Source organism: Streptopelia decaocto (assembly GCF_964273445.1).
Source record: "Streptopelia decaocto genome assembly, chromosome: 7".
In the NCBI taxonomy this organism is placed as follows: domain Eukaryota; kingdom Metazoa; phylum Chordata; class Aves; order Columbiformes; family Columbidae; genus Streptopelia; species Streptopelia decaocto.
In genome coordinates, this window is record NC_138661.1 from 11,591,049 (window position 1) to 11,606,037 (window position 14,989).

At 37.6% G+C, this 14,989-nt stretch overlaps 1 protein-coding gene across 9 annotated transcripts in view; it reads left to right on the forward strand.

The window, feature by feature from the left end:
- Nucleotides 1-14,989, forward strand: part of CDC42BPB (CDC42 binding protein kinase beta) — a 96,770-nt gene that overhangs the window by 60,187 nt on the left and 21,594 nt on the right. For 7 of the 9 annotated variants that reach the window (XR_014184718.1, XM_082059454.1, XM_082059455.1 and 4 more), the window contains exons 12-24: nucleotides 1,685-1,818; nucleotides 3,329-3,571; nucleotides 5,946-6,056; nucleotides 6,501-6,745; nucleotides 6,921-7,026; nucleotides 7,590-7,714; nucleotides 8,483-8,588; nucleotides 10,173-10,321; nucleotides 10,939-11,033; nucleotides 11,121-11,200; nucleotides 13,760-13,849; nucleotides 14,281-14,355; nucleotides 14,762-14,867. Coding sequence is in view for 8 of the 9 variants with exons in the window: in XM_082059454.1 (XP_081915580.1) it covers nucleotides 1,685-1,818; nucleotides 3,329-3,571; nucleotides 5,946-6,056; nucleotides 6,501-6,745; nucleotides 6,921-7,026; nucleotides 7,590-7,714; nucleotides 8,483-8,588; nucleotides 10,173-10,321; nucleotides 10,939-11,033; nucleotides 11,121-11,200; nucleotides 13,760-13,849; nucleotides 14,281-14,355; nucleotides 14,762-14,867 (1,665 nt within the window). In the remaining variant the exon portion in view is untranslated. The remainder of the gene's footprint in view (nucleotides 1-1,684; nucleotides 1,819-3,328; nucleotides 3,572-5,945; nucleotides 6,057-6,500; nucleotides 6,746-6,920; nucleotides 7,027-7,589; nucleotides 7,715-8,482; nucleotides 8,589-10,172; nucleotides 10,322-10,938; nucleotides 11,034-11,120; nucleotides 11,201-13,759; nucleotides 13,850-14,280; nucleotides 14,356-14,761; nucleotides 14,868-14,989) is intronic. The other 2 variants (XM_082059458.1, XM_082059461.1) reach the window with 1 other exon arrangement.

Here is a 14,989-nt window from a genome sequence, read left to right on the forward strand (position 1 = left end):
TTTTTCTTCCACTTGGTTGGCCTCATAGCATATGCTAGCATGGGGAGTCTTGAGTACAATGAATTATGCGGATGGGTTGAGTTAAATATTTTGTGATGTTTGTATCCCTAAAAATCTCAGGAGATCCTGTTCTCTTACTCCTCCTTTTTGGGGTGAGTATTGTTTTGCAGGGGTTTTACTTAGAGGCAGGTGTAGGAGACAGTGTGAAGAGAAAATGGGTTGCTCTTCAGTAACATAAGGGGATAGGTGGGGAATGTATAATAATAGTTTGCATTTAAATATTTCTGAGCTCCAGCTCCCTTTGTGTTTCTGTCTCATGATGCATTAATTAGGAAGCACTGAGCTTTGCAGAAAAACAAATACTGGCATCTGTCCTGAGAGAAGACTGACTCATCCATATCACTGAAAATCTGTTGCTTGACAAATGCTAGTTTATCCATACAAACCTCCTGTTAGAATCTAATTTTTAGGTGAGAATCAGTGATTAACGAAATGGTAGTTTTGAATCCTAATGACTTGGCTGAGGTTTTTAGGTGCCTGTAGTATGTCATAAGTGAGTTCAGATGCTGAGTTGCTGATGCTGATTTTCTTTTCATGCATATTGGCAATATACCCCTTTTGTAGGTGCATGCATTGCAAAAATCAGCTCAGTCCTCCTACAATAAATTATCCTTCTTGTGTATTCTGGAATTAGGTTTGAGTCAAAATAGCTAGATTAAGGTGCTGCTTGTGCAAATGGTTCAGATCTATTTAGCTCTTCAGCCAATGGTGTCCTGTTAATTACAAAAACTAGCAGTATGGTCTGGTTTAAAAAGAAGCACTGTTGGTTTGTATAGGATGGAAGGAGGTTTGTGCTGAAGTGAGAAAAAGAATAATACTTTAATCGTTACGGCAGTGCTTGGGATCGCTGAATACATAGGTCCAATATCCTGTTCTGCCGCAGAAATCAGTGGAACTTGAGTGAGGCAGTTGTTGCCTGTGCAATTCCATATTGATTTGTTTAAAGGCAGTCTTAAGTAAAACCACATGGAGAATGGTAGTTCATTTTCTTACCAGCTCTAAGACTGAGCAGAAATATGTAAAGGTTGTTAGTTTGTTGCACTTAAAGGTGATAATTTCAAATCAAATTTGTTTAAGTTTCTTAGAGAGTAAAGAGAGAACTACCAGGAGAACATACTGCCAGGAATACAGGCAGTTGGGTCTCCAGCCCGCCTTGTGCAAGATGGTATTTCCTTCTCAGATTGTTAGTTCCTACCTACTGTAGGAAATAAATAGTCCTTTCCTGTCTTGCTGGACACACTTATGACTGTGTAGCCTTGCTTGTCATACAATGAAAACTATATAGGAGACCAGTTACTAGAACTGAAATCAGAACAACTCAGGTTTATTTCAGTGCTTTCAAGGGCTAGCGGTTGCATTCCTCCAAAACAAAGCAAAGCCCTGTGCTACGGCTTTTTCACTTAAAGTGATCATAGTCTTTGGGAGGATTGCTTTAATAGACTAAGAAAATTGAAATTATTTGGAGATGTAAATGCCCCAAAATGACTGTAAACAGTCTAAAATGGTGGAAACATGAAAAATGTTGATTTTCCAAGCAAAGTGATGCCAGTTTGCTTGAGTAATGTTACTTGCTTTATTGCTGCAAATTTGGGACCAGTTACCTTAAATATATATTAATCTACAGATATAAGTAAACTGGAAGGACAGCTTGCAGATGCAGTGGCTTTTCGGCAAGAACATGAAGACTCTATACACAAGTTGAAAGGACTAGAAAAACAGTGCAGAGTACTGCGTCAAGAAAAGGAGGACCTCCACAAGGTATTGATCCAAAGATAGATACACTTAAAAATGGTCATGTAAAGTAATTATAGAATAGTTTTGTTGGGATTGCAAATTTTAGTGGTTTAAATGCTGCATTTTAAAACTATACTGAGATGTTAGTGAACCTGTTGATTTCATTAGCGATACAGTAGTTTTATGAAATAGCATGCTTCTTATTTATCCACTAGATGGATGGTTTTAGTTTAACAATTCTCAGCTGTTTCAATATACACAGACCTATGACTAGTCATCAGTCCTGTAGATACCAAAAAGCATATATATATATAAAAATATAAAATATATATATATATCTATATATAGAGAGATATATAATTAGTTAATAGAGCTACATCACTGCTCCAGCTTGAGCCCACTTACTCTTTGTAATACCAAAAGGTTGATTATTGCTTAAGGCTGAGGATGACTTTTATGTAATTGATGAGTTTATTTACCGCTGTGTAAATTACATCTTTGTTTGCTTCCTAAAATGTAACAGTATCTTAGTTAGAGTCATCAAAATATTTTGCAGTAAAGTAAATAGTGGGATGCATATACTACATACAACTTCCAGTAATATCAAAAAATATTTTGATATCTGAATACAGACAGCTAGTTTTGGAAAAATTGTTTATGTGGCATTTGGATGGACCCAAAAGTAATCCATGGGCCAAAATCTCTTGGGTTTTTGTCCACTAGAATTGAGCAGTTTCTCTTCTGTCTCTTCTGGTAAGGGTTATTTACCAGAGCATGTAAGTAGCAGAGAAGGTAAATCTGCTCCTCCTGTTTGAACACGTGTCTTTGGGAAGGTTAATGAATGCTCCTGCCACACTCCTACTAACGGCAGAATTGTTTAGAAGTCCTTTGGCCAGTACGCATTTATTCTGTTGACTAGTTCTGCTCTTTTCCTTGTTTGTTCTTATTTCATTTCCTACTCTCAAATGATTTTATGTAGAACATTCAATTTGTATTTTCATCTTATTAATCTTTGTTAACGACTTGCTGTAAAGGAAGCAGCTTTTATACTTCAAATTAAAATATTGGAGCTTCCTAGTTTGTTGTAAGGAATCTTCCTCAGTTTTCTGAAGAATTTCACAAGATTTGCTGCAGTGTCTCAGTGCTGGTGCAGTGTATTTGATGTCTCCCCTGAATATGCTATCTGCTAAAACATGCCTTTAAAAATGATTACTATTGTGGAGGTACATAATGGTAACCTGAAATTAAGTTATTTAGCCATGAGGTGGCCTGTGTAGTCAGATTTATAAGAAAGACTCCTGAAACAGTAAAGGCACTCTTGAAGCTTACCCAGAAAACAAACAAACAAGCAAAAAAGACCCAACAACATTTTCTGTAAATTAAGTATTAGCAATAATATTTCAGAGTTCTGTGACGTGGTTGATCTTTCAAGTCATGCTTATGTAGGTCCTCTTCTTTCTTCTTGCAAAGGATATATGGAATTCCAATTGCTTTTTTTTTTTTTTTTAATTATTGTATTTTTCATTTTAACCAGCAACTTGTAGAAGCCTCAGAGAGATTAAAGACACAATCCAAAGAACTGCGGGATGCCCACCAGCAGAGGAAGCTGGCTGTGCAGGAGTTCTCTGAGCTCAGCGAGAGGATGGGAGACCTGCGGGCCCAAAAGCAGAAGCTGTCCCGGCAACTTCGCGACAAAGAAGAAGAGGTGGAAATGAGCATGCAGAAAATTGATGCAATGCGGCAGGACATCCGTAAATCGGAGAAGATCAGAAAAGAGGTAGCTTGATAAAATAGCTAACAATAACGTGTTTTAGCTACTGCTTATCCAGTATCTCATGTGTGACTGTATTGAAAAATTGGGACTGTTAGTGATAATTCACTTTGCCCATGTACCATGTATAAGAAATTACCCTGGTACATCTTCCATATAGCTTTGCCTACAGATCACAAAATAGATCTTGATTTTGTTTCTAAATGTTTTACTGATTGTCAAGGGTTAAGATTGCAGGGTGACAATAAAGCCCTGGCAGATGTATTGTTAATCCCCTCTCCCCCCTACTTCCCCCTTTTTGCCCCTCCCTCTCCCCCCTTCCCACTCAGGACAGGCAATCGGGAGGAAAAGAAGGACAGAGAGAAGAGAGTTGGAAAAATTAACAATGTTTTACTAATGCTACTAATAAGAATAGAGAAGATAATACAAAATATACAAAACCAATCTTGAAAATCTCAGCAACTGCAGAGCCGGCACCCGAAGTCCTGGATTGGACTCTGCAGCCAACCGGAGCTGGATTCAGTCTGTCACTAGGCCTCAGTTTGCAGGGACGACTAGCAAGGTCCTCTCCCAATGTCGGCCATAAGCAGAAGGGAAAAGGCAAAAAGGCAAAAGGGAAAAGAGACGAGATCCTCGTGATCTCCCACTTTTATATGAAGTATTCACGTGAATGGAATGTTATACACAGTTGGTCAATTTCTTGGTCACGGGTTTCTCATTGCCCCTCTCGCGAGATGTCCATCCATGCTTATCAATAAGTTTGCATTCCATTGCTAGGTTTACCAAAACGTGTCTGGTTCTCCAGGAAAATGCAGTTAATATGAAGGCTTTAGCTGACAGGCAAAGTTCACTGAAAGAGAAACTTGTTTTTAACAAAACCAGGACAACTGATATATCAGAAAACAAACCAAGTCTTTTTTTTTATGTTTGTACTCAGGCTGATTTTAATCTGGAGGAAGTTATTCTTGCTATATGCCCAGTTCTTGTGTTTTGATTCTTGTAGACTCTGACTCAAAAGTCAGCTTGTAACCTAGAAAGCTTAATGTCTTACGTGCCTTAAGGTTGGAGTATTCTGACTTCATTTTTTTTTCAACTGAATTTTTTTCTTCAGCTGGAGGGAGGAATAATGATACAGACTAAATAGATGGTTTCATTCCTCTGTAGTTAGTAATTGTAGAGAAAATCTGTAATATCTTTAAGCAAGTTAATTCCCAATTAGTATTCTAGGCAACTTATAGTTTTACATAAGATGAAGTAGATAACCAGAAGAGGGCATAAGAAACAGCTGTTGTGGTTAACCTGGAGTACTTTAATCACTGAAAAGTCATCAAATTTTATGTGTTCTGTGGGTGAGGTGTAGAAGAGAAATTCAAGAGCCTTATAAACGGTGCTAGAAAACTTATAGCAAATTGAAGGGTAGTCAATGAAAACGTAGTAAGAGATGAAGTTCCTGAGATTTTTATCCATGAATAAGAAGTAGCAGTTAACTGGGAGAGGCAAAGGTGTCTGTGCACTGTGTTTGATGCGCAGGGCTGTGTCACCTCATCTCCAGAGCAGGGTGCAGCAGGCATTCAAGTGTTGTTCCTTATTCAGTTAAATATTTCCATGCAGGGCTTTCTAATCATCCGGTCTTTGTTCTTACAAATTCCTCTGTTCTCCCTTTCCTAACAGCTGTATCAATCTTCTATTCAGAACATAGTCTATAAGTTCATTATCTTGGCCAACAATTCTAAACACGTTCCTTTGAAAAACAACTTTGCTAGTTGCATTTGAATACAGAAAAACAAATCTTACTCTTCCTGTCAGGTTTTAAAATTGTGCCGCTACTGCTTGAATTGCAACAGTTGCTTTACTTGCCACTAAAGTGTCTTTCTGATAAGCTTTCTGAATTCAATAAATGAATGATCAAGCTTATTTTGTTCTATAATTGCGAGGTGAAAGTGTTCAGTGTTCATATTTGGAGTACTTTGCAATAATTTGGCTCAAAGGTTGGGATTTTTAAGCTGTCTAAGTAGATACTGAGGCATGGAGCTGACCTGTAAATGTGGCAGACAGACTTTGTTCTTTCACAGCTGCAATAACTTCCTAGTGCCATTTCCTTCTCTTAGCATTAATAAAAGCTGTGCAGCCATCCCTACATACACATGTTATAGTTCATATAAGTACAAAAATTCATATAGTAATTGTTCTATTGTGTGACATGGATGCCTGAATCAATGAAAGCAAAGCAATTATAACATTCTGAAATGGTTGTTATAGTGGTGTAATGTAAAACAGAAATAAGGAAAACCTTGCTGCTCCTCTGTATGGAGGAAAGGAAATGAATAATACAGATAGCACTGTTTTGCGTTGAAATGTCTTACAATTACTCTTGTTGCAGCTGGAAGCCCAACTTGAAGAAGTTGTAGCAGAAGCATCAAAAGAACGCAAGCTTCGTGAGCACAGTGAGGTCTTCTCCAAGCAACTGGAAAATGAACTGGAAGCTCTAAAGGTTACGTTTTTTGGCAAATTTTTACTCATGACACAGGAGCTGCAATAGTTTTTCTTACTCAACTGTTAATACCTGTGGGAGATTAGAAACTACAGCATTACTAGAAGCCTGACCTAACCTGTTCAGATTTTTTTTTCTTGAAGAGCTTTAATATCTCATTGGACACTAACGTCTTGAAAATCCCCAGTTTATGAATTCTAAGCAGATACTAAACCAATATGATCCAAATTTATTATCTCTGCAACCTATTTGAACACCCTATTAGAGTCATATAATGAGAGGAGTCAGAGGGCTTAATACTTGGAGGCAGGCACTTTTTAAATCTCTCAGTGCCCAGATAAATTTTTTTCCAAAGTGCCACCAATTTGACAATTCCAAGTTTAAATAATGTTCCCCAAATACAAAGATCATAGTCTTTTCCTGATGGTTTCTCTTCTTCTGCAGCTGAAGCAGGGAGGCCGGGCAGCAGGTGCCACACTAGAGCATCAGCAGGAGCTTTCCAAAATTAAGTCTGAGCTGGAAAAGAAAATCTTGTTTTATGAAGAGGAGCTGGTCCGACGAGAAGCATCACACGTTTTGGAAGTAAAAAATGTGAAAAAGGAAGTACATGATTCAGAGAGCCACCAGCTTGCACTGCAGAAAGAGATCATGATATTAAAGGACAAATTAGAGAAAACAAAGCGAGAGAGGTAAGCTTTTGGGCATGATTCTTTAAGTATGGATTGATTTTTTTTGTGTGTTGCATTGCATAGGTATCTGTGAAGGATGGTACGTCACCTTAACTCTGTTTATTCCTTTTGAAAATCCCAGTCTACAGGTTCAGCAATGTTACAATGTCATTCTATTTCTTGTCCTTCTCCTTAGGCACAGTGAAATGGAGGAAGCAGTAGGAACAATGAAAGAGAAATATGAGCGTGAAAGATCTATGCTCTTGGAAGATAACAAAAAGCTAACAACAGAAAATGAGAGGGTAATTATTTTGTGAAACATATATATATATATGTACAAGTATAATTCTGACTTTGTTACTGATGTTGCAGTAGTCTGCTCATTGATCAGAACAGATCTGTGAATGTTTAGGCATTATCTGTTTCACCATACAAATGCCAGATCTGGCTAAATAGTAACTTCAGCATCTCAATAATGCTCTTTGTGGGGTTGATTCACACAACTCAGAGGGCATCACCTTCTGATTTCTTCATGCACGCCACACAGAGAGGGAAGCATTTACAAAGACTTCCTGTCTTCCTGATGGCTTACAGTTCAACTCCATTCCTCTGGATGACCTTTACGCTTACTTTTCCTTTGTTTTGGATTGTTTTATTTGAACTGACAGTGTGTTCTTCTATGCTCAGGATCTGGTCCCCAGTTCCACAAAAAAACAACCCCTACCAGTTCTTTGGTCTGTGTTAGTACTTCCAGATAGCCCAGGGTGGTCTCGTTTGTCCAGATTCTGTAGATGTGTAGACATACACATGTCTAAAAAGCCTGAAACTGACATAAGTCACAAGTGAAATTAATCTTTTGTTTCAGCTCTGCTCTTTTGTGGACAAATTAACAGCACAGAACAGACAGCTGGAAGATGAGCTCCAGGACCTAGCAGCAAAGAAGGAATCTGTTGCTCACTGGGAAGCTCAGATTGCAGAAATTATTCAATGGTATGTGCTGTTAGGAGATCCAGATGGCCACTTTCAACTTTTGAGATATTCATTGGCTTTTTACTTAATGTATAGCTAATCCCTTTCTCTGTGTCTGGGATCAACAACAGCATGGTACTTCTCAGTGTTGGTTAATTGGTTTTCTTCTGCTTTCTAGTATTTCTGAATAGTAGCACCAAGTTAAATTGTCAAACACAGTAAGTACAAAGGAGAGGGTTTTGGTGTCAGCTTACTTCAGTCTCTAAAGCAATCATTAAATCACCCTATTTGGAATATGTTGATATATTCATTTGGGAAGATGGTCATGATTTAGAAGGTTCATATTAACATATAGAACCTTCCTAGCTGTACTAGATAAGCACTTGCACTTAATTCACAGTGAGTTCTTTCCTCTGTTACTTGCTGTTGTAGCAAGCTGTGTGCAAGTATTTTCATCATGCAAGACAAGGAGGACTTGAAGGTAGCCCCTATAAAAATTGAGCAAGCAATATGCAGATCATGTTCCATACAATAACAGTGAATGTCTACAGAACTCTCACTGATGGCAGAAGGGAAACTTCAGTTTCCCTGGCAACTGCCACAATCAAGAGAATCAGAGAAAAGAAAAACCTAAAGCAGTTTTCTATTGCTGGGAGAGTTTTCCCTGCTCTGTCCATTTCTGTTATGTCCCTAAATCCAGTGCAGACACTCTGATTATTTGGTGGTACAGTATTTGGTGCTATAAGCCACGAAACTGTTGAGTAACAGCTTTTTGTAATTGCGCAACAGGGTAAGTGACGAGAAGGATGCTCGTGGCTATCTCCAAGCATTAGCTTCCAAGATGACAGAAGAACTGGAATCATTGAGAAGTTCCAGTCTGGGGTCACGAACACTGGTAAGAAAATAGCAAGTGTTCAGCCTGTCCTGGGTATGTGCACGGAGTTACATTTTTAGTTTCAGCTATCTGAATTCTTTTCTAATAAATGCTCTGCTCTGCTTTCTAGTTTTTGTTTGTTGCTTGTGAGATTCATCTAGGTAATCTGATCAGAATTTTATAATCATGGGGAGCGGTTGCTTCATACTAATATCTGCCATCACAAACTGCTTTACACGGTATAGTGGGGAGAAGAAATAGTAATTTAAACTACTAAAGGGGGGTACAGAAATGTACTTCACCACTTTAGGTGGAAGTGAATAATTTTAAGTGCCATTACAGTGAAGTAAAAAAGTTTTCTCTTATGAACAAGTATTAGCTGGTTGATGTTGTTGCAAACTCGTGACACACCGAGAGCATGAAGCTTTATTCACATGCAGAACAATGAAACTTTATGCCATAATTTTCCTATACAGCAGTAACATGAATTCCCAAAAACATCTGCCAAATAGAAGAGCTCTCATGAAGGAATATGGTTTCAAAGACAAAAACACTGTTTTGTGTTAACAGGTACTAAATACCTACATAGGGGAAGGGAGAGCCATTTGCAGATAGACGTGGAACCTCATGTCCCCAGCACTGCCAGGCAGTGCTGCTGGTTTATTCAGATAAGAAGTTACTCACCCCTTCCAAACCTATGAATAGGAGAGAATAAGAGAAAGTTATGACTTCCTATGAGCTAACATTTGCCTACATCATCAAGAGACTATTATAATATTGAGAGGTTTAATAGGAAGAAAGATGGGATCAAATGCAGTTGGCATTTTCTTCTTAGCTACTGCTGAAGTAAAGAACACTGTCTGTTCTTTGTGTTATATCTGGGTTTGTAACTTCAGCAGAACCTGATCCAAGGCAATTGCTTCTTAACATTAAAAAATGCCTCTCATTTTCATTACTATTATTTGCCAGTTCATGTGTGACTTGAGAGGTATCCATTAGGGAATATCAGAAATGTACTCCACAATGAAAAAAGCTTGGAAAAGCTTGGGAAATTAACTTTTGGGGATAGTAGGGCAGAATTGCATTGTGTGTGCTGAAGTGTAGTGTATGCTGCTTAGCCAGTGTAAGAATTGTTTAGGAAGCAGGTATCTTGGGTATCTCAAGACCCAGATTGTTTCATTTTTTCACATTTTTGTCGCTCTCCATATGTTTTAAATTAGTATGTTTTACATGAAATATTTACCTTTTTCTCATGTTTGAAAAGACCAGTACATCACTGTGCAAGTCTTATATTCTTTTCTAGATTGGACATTGAAAATGAGCTGTTTTCACTGGGTTCTCTCCATTCGACTTCCATGCTCAGTGATCCAGCATTTCCATTTCAAGCATATTGTGTTAGGGGTTTAACCTGTGTAAAAATAGCTCATTACTTAATTTTTGTGTAACAAAGTCTGACTGTCAACTGATTTCCGTGCAGCAGCTATACTGTCCGTAACTAATTAAAAGAGCATTCTCTGAACCAGTGTGAAAGATAATTTATGTCTTTGAACAAGAAAAGAAACCTCGTTAGACAGTTTATTAATATTCAGTAACTTACTGCAACAGGATCCACTTTGGAAAGTGCGACGCAGCCAGAAGTTGGATATGTCAGCTCGGCTGGAATTACAGTCTGCCCTTGATGCAGAAATTCGTGCCAAACAACTGGTTCAAGAAGAGCTACGAAAAGTTAAAGATGCAAACATATCTTTTGAAAGGTAATAAAAGGCTTTGGTTCTGTTTGATTTTTAATGTACGGCTCTAAACTACTGATTAGAAAAGTAACATTTTTCTTAAAATGGCCCCTTGTGCCTGGGATGTTGGACTTTGCCAGAAAGATCCCATTCTACAGGCTACACGTTTCTTACATAGTCAAATGAGAACTGTAAAAATTTCTTCAGGGAAACATTTCACTGCTGTGAGTAGCTCGGTGATAAGATACAAATCTCGGGTGCCTGGCCGGGGGCAGGGGGCAAAGGCAAATTCAAAGCAAATTCAATACCTTTTCTTGGGCTAACTGGAATTCTTGGGAATTAAAAGCAAAACTACTATTAGAATAATTTCCTTTGGCAGATATCTGTAATGATAGCAGGAGTCTCAAGTACAGTTTTCACCATCCAGTCAAGTAGTGAGGTGCCTATTCAGGGGAAAGATAGAATTAATTAGCCTTAAAAAATTATTTTAAAAAAACACCACCATTCCTCAAAAGAAAGAAAATAAAAAGGCATTTTCCAAAACTCTGAGATGTAAGACAAGAAATGAGCAAACTTGTGCATTGGTATTCCTGCCTTTGAGATATTTCAGATTGCATTTTGATCATATTGTGTTATTTTAGTAAATTAAAGGAATCGGAAGCAAAAAATAGGGAACTTTTGGAAGAGATGGAGAGTTTGAAGAAAAAACTGGAAGAAAAATACAGAACAGATTCAGGTAATTAAAGTTACTGTGTTTCAAGATATTTCTGATGGTACCTGCAATGTTGCCTTTTAGCTAAGCCTGTTCTGCTTTGGGTTTTAGGTCTCAAACTTCCAGACTTTCAAGATTCCATTTTTGAATATTTCAACACCTCTCCTCTTGCACGTGATCTGACTTTCAGAGTGAGTTATTACATAAAATAACTATAAAAATGTGATAACTTAATTGTATTTTTATTATTTAAAAGTAGCATTTGGGCACTCTCTGGCATATTAGCCCAATTAGCGTGACACAGAATTCAATGCCCAGTCAATGTCAGATTGCTTGGCACCTTCGGGAAATATTCCCAGAAGTTCACATGAATTAATTCCCATTTTAGCTTCTTTATTTAGGCTAATCTCAAATATTTGGCTAAATAATATATATTCAGGGATATTTGGAGAAAGTGGCACACCCTGTTACAAATAAGGGATTAAATGCTTTGCAGCTGGAAGATGCTGGTTAATACCAGGAAAAGTATTCACACAATTCAAGGAGTGTTTAAACAGATATGTAAAATTGTTGGCTTCAGATCTTAATGGAATGGTTACAGTAGAAAGAACTGGGAAGAGAATCAGAGGACCCATAAGATTTTGGTGTAATAAGTTTATCATGACACACCCTCTGATCCTTAGAAAACTCGTCATACAAATCACAGCTCCAAGTGGGCGTTTTACTTGAAAAGGTTTGTGCGTTCCCTGAGGAAGCAGCTATTAAATGCAACATTGAATCACACGTCCTTACTTCATGATCTCTTGTCTCTCCCTGAAGATTTTCTATGTTTCTTTTTTTTTCTTTTTTTAATCTTTTTTTTTCCCAAAACATATAGACAGTTTAGAATAAAATCAAGAGCTTGAACTGGAAGGAATAATCTGTTACATTTATGGAGCTGCGTTAAAGGGGCTCAGGTTAAAACATCATCAGTCTGGTTAGATTTTATATTGGAAATGTGTAGTCTCTTTTTTATTTTCCAAATTGTCACTGTTGCTAAAAAGGAAGCCTATGGACATGCTCTGATATTTGCATATACATAGTATATGTGCTGTTCCTGCTCACAAAATGTCCATGCTGGCTTTCTTGCTGAAGCAGCAAGATGTGCAATATGGGTGAGGTGGAGAGAAGAGAAAGAAACATGATATATGCTACTATCTGAATAATAATTTCTGTCTACCGACCTTGATATTTTACAACATTGCTTTAAAAAGCACCAGATATACTTAAAACAGTGACGTGTAGAATATCAAGCCCGTAACTAATCAAGATTCCATTCTACAGGTCCTGCAATAAATATGTAGTCACTATGGAAATGCAGGTGCCATTTTCTAATGAATTACATTAAAATTGCTGATATCATACCTAATGACTTCCATGAACAATTTTTTTTCATGTGCACTTTTAAAGATAGTCCAGGTCATCTGCTCTGGGTTAATTTAGTTTGAATAAATATCATTTGGCCATATAAAACATTTTATTTAGCTAGCCTACTAATATTCTATCCGAAGTTTTCCTGTGGGTGATAAGTGATCATTTTTATCCCTCATATCCGTTACAACAAAGGATTCTGTTTCTTCTTCGTCTACATCTTCTCTGCTAGCCTTTTGGGAAGAAGTAAGTTTTTGCTAGTAGTTTTGTCTCCTTATTTTATCGTGACCTGTTATAGTAAAAATGCCCTTCTAAAACTAGATATTGTGCTTCCTTAACTTTTCTATAACTTAATCCACTAAATAGAGCTAGTTTAGTTTTGTTTTGATACCTCTTTACAGGCTTATATTTTCATTATCTATATGGCTAAAGCTGAAACACACAGCATTTTTAAATAGTTCATGTTACATAATGCACAATTTGATCTTAAATGGCCCATCCCTACCAATCAAATCAAAACAAAAAAAAATAACAAATATCTGAACATATTTAGTGAGCTAACTGAGCTTGAGCCATCTTCCTGTCTAAACTGGCTGGGAAGTGAATGATTCATTACTTGTTGCCTTTAGTGCTAATTACATCATTGTTGTGAAGTCTAATCTGCTGTTTGTTAGTCATGATTTTCATGATGTCTGCAGAGTACAGTGATGCAGTATCCTGCTTCCACACCCAGCTTCTTTAGCTCTGGAATTGTAGCATACTTCCCCCTTGTGCTGGTGATTAGTAGTTGCTAATTTAAGTGTGAAATTAATAGAAGGCTTGTAATGGATGCTTGTCTCTTAAATTTTAGTGAAATATTAGACAATGTGATTAAGTAGACATCATTCTTCTAATGACAAAGGCCAGATATCTTTGAACAACTTTTTAAAAGATTGTGTAGTACTACTTCAAGAATTTTTCTTCTGACAGAATTGCTGGCTGCTGTGTCCTAGAAAAATCCTAGTGTAGTAAGGAGAAATAAGCTATTTTGCCATGTGAAATACCATGAGAAATAAGGTGTTTTGTGGATGATTGCCAGGCTTCTCAAACATCATTCCATATGTGCATGCAGGAGATTAGGCACAACTTTACTGGCAGAAAGAGGCTGTTACAGCATTAATGCTGTGTACTGTAGGGGGTTGCATTTCAGTACTTTCAGCTTTTCCAGAGTGGAGAGTTGTCAGATGTATGTGTCCTGCATATTGGAATCAGCCCTGGGCTTTGTTTCCATTTTGTTGATGTGAGAACACTTTGTCAGATCTGTACTGTCTAATCTAACATATTTGCTGTCACTTTTGCAGACCAGTTCTGTTAGTGAGCAGGAAACACAATGTCCCAAGTCCGAAGTTTCACCATCTACTTCAGTTGTAACAGCAGAGCAACAACAAGAAGTAAGAGAGCCCTTATTTTACCCTGAAGAGTAATTCACTAGAAAGTCTCTCTGTCTTGTTCATGATGAAGACATATTGCAGCATTTGTTATGAAGAAGCAGGATTGAATGTTGCTTGTTTGCAATGTGTCAGTGTTAATTGCACCTGCTTTAAAGACAATTGCAAATGAAACCTTTTCGCTGGCTCTGTGTATGTTGATGTTCCTCATCTTCACATGTTTTCTGTATTGCTGCTTGTTTGTTAGTGTGCAGGCTTTCCTGTGAGTGCTTTAAAACACAATCTGTTTCTATTAAATCAGAATGGCAATGTTTATGATGATTAAAATTTTTATAATTAAAAAAAAAATCAGAAAACAATAAGCTTTGCCACCCCAATCTTGAAACAAATTCTTGAAGCCTCATTTTGCTCAATTACAGTTTTTTGTGATTCAGGAACCAATTCGGCTTCAGAGGATGCCTGCTGCTCCTTCCCCCACCATTCAATCCATTTCTCTAGCTGTACCAAAGGTAGGGGGACTGTACTAACCTTATTCTAAAGAACAAAGGAAAAAATAGCATATATTATAAATTAGCCCTCCATGTTTGTTCTTGTCCTGTTTGGGTTTGTCACGTGTTTGTTTGTTAGGTCTGTGTTTTTAATGAAAAGTTTCCAAATGCAAGTGGATGGGGTTTGATTTGTCAGAAGGGATAACAACAAACAGTTGGTCAAATGTTTAGGTTTGACCCTCTTACGCAGTTGGAAATGAAACTGTTACTGTTGTCTTGCAGCACCATTTACAAGCTGCACTTACTTGGAAGAAGCCCAGGTTTCATAACGTACACTCTGATATCTGGAGGGTGGTGAAGGGAGACGTTTGCATTGCATAAGTACAGAAAGTGAAAAGTTATTTTTTGTCCTGAATGTATCTTTCAGCCTAAAGCTCACCAGCTCAATATCAAGTCATTCACGAGCCCTACTCAGTGTAGTCATTGCACCTCTCTTATGGTGGGATTAGTTCGACAAGGTTATGCCTGTGACGGTGAGTCAGTTAAACTTTTTATATTGTCAGCAAGTCCCTGAAAAAGTCATCCCAAAACACTAATGTATTTTAAGGCAACCATTTCTTTGGAGAGGGAGTGGTTCCCCTTTCTTTTGCATCAT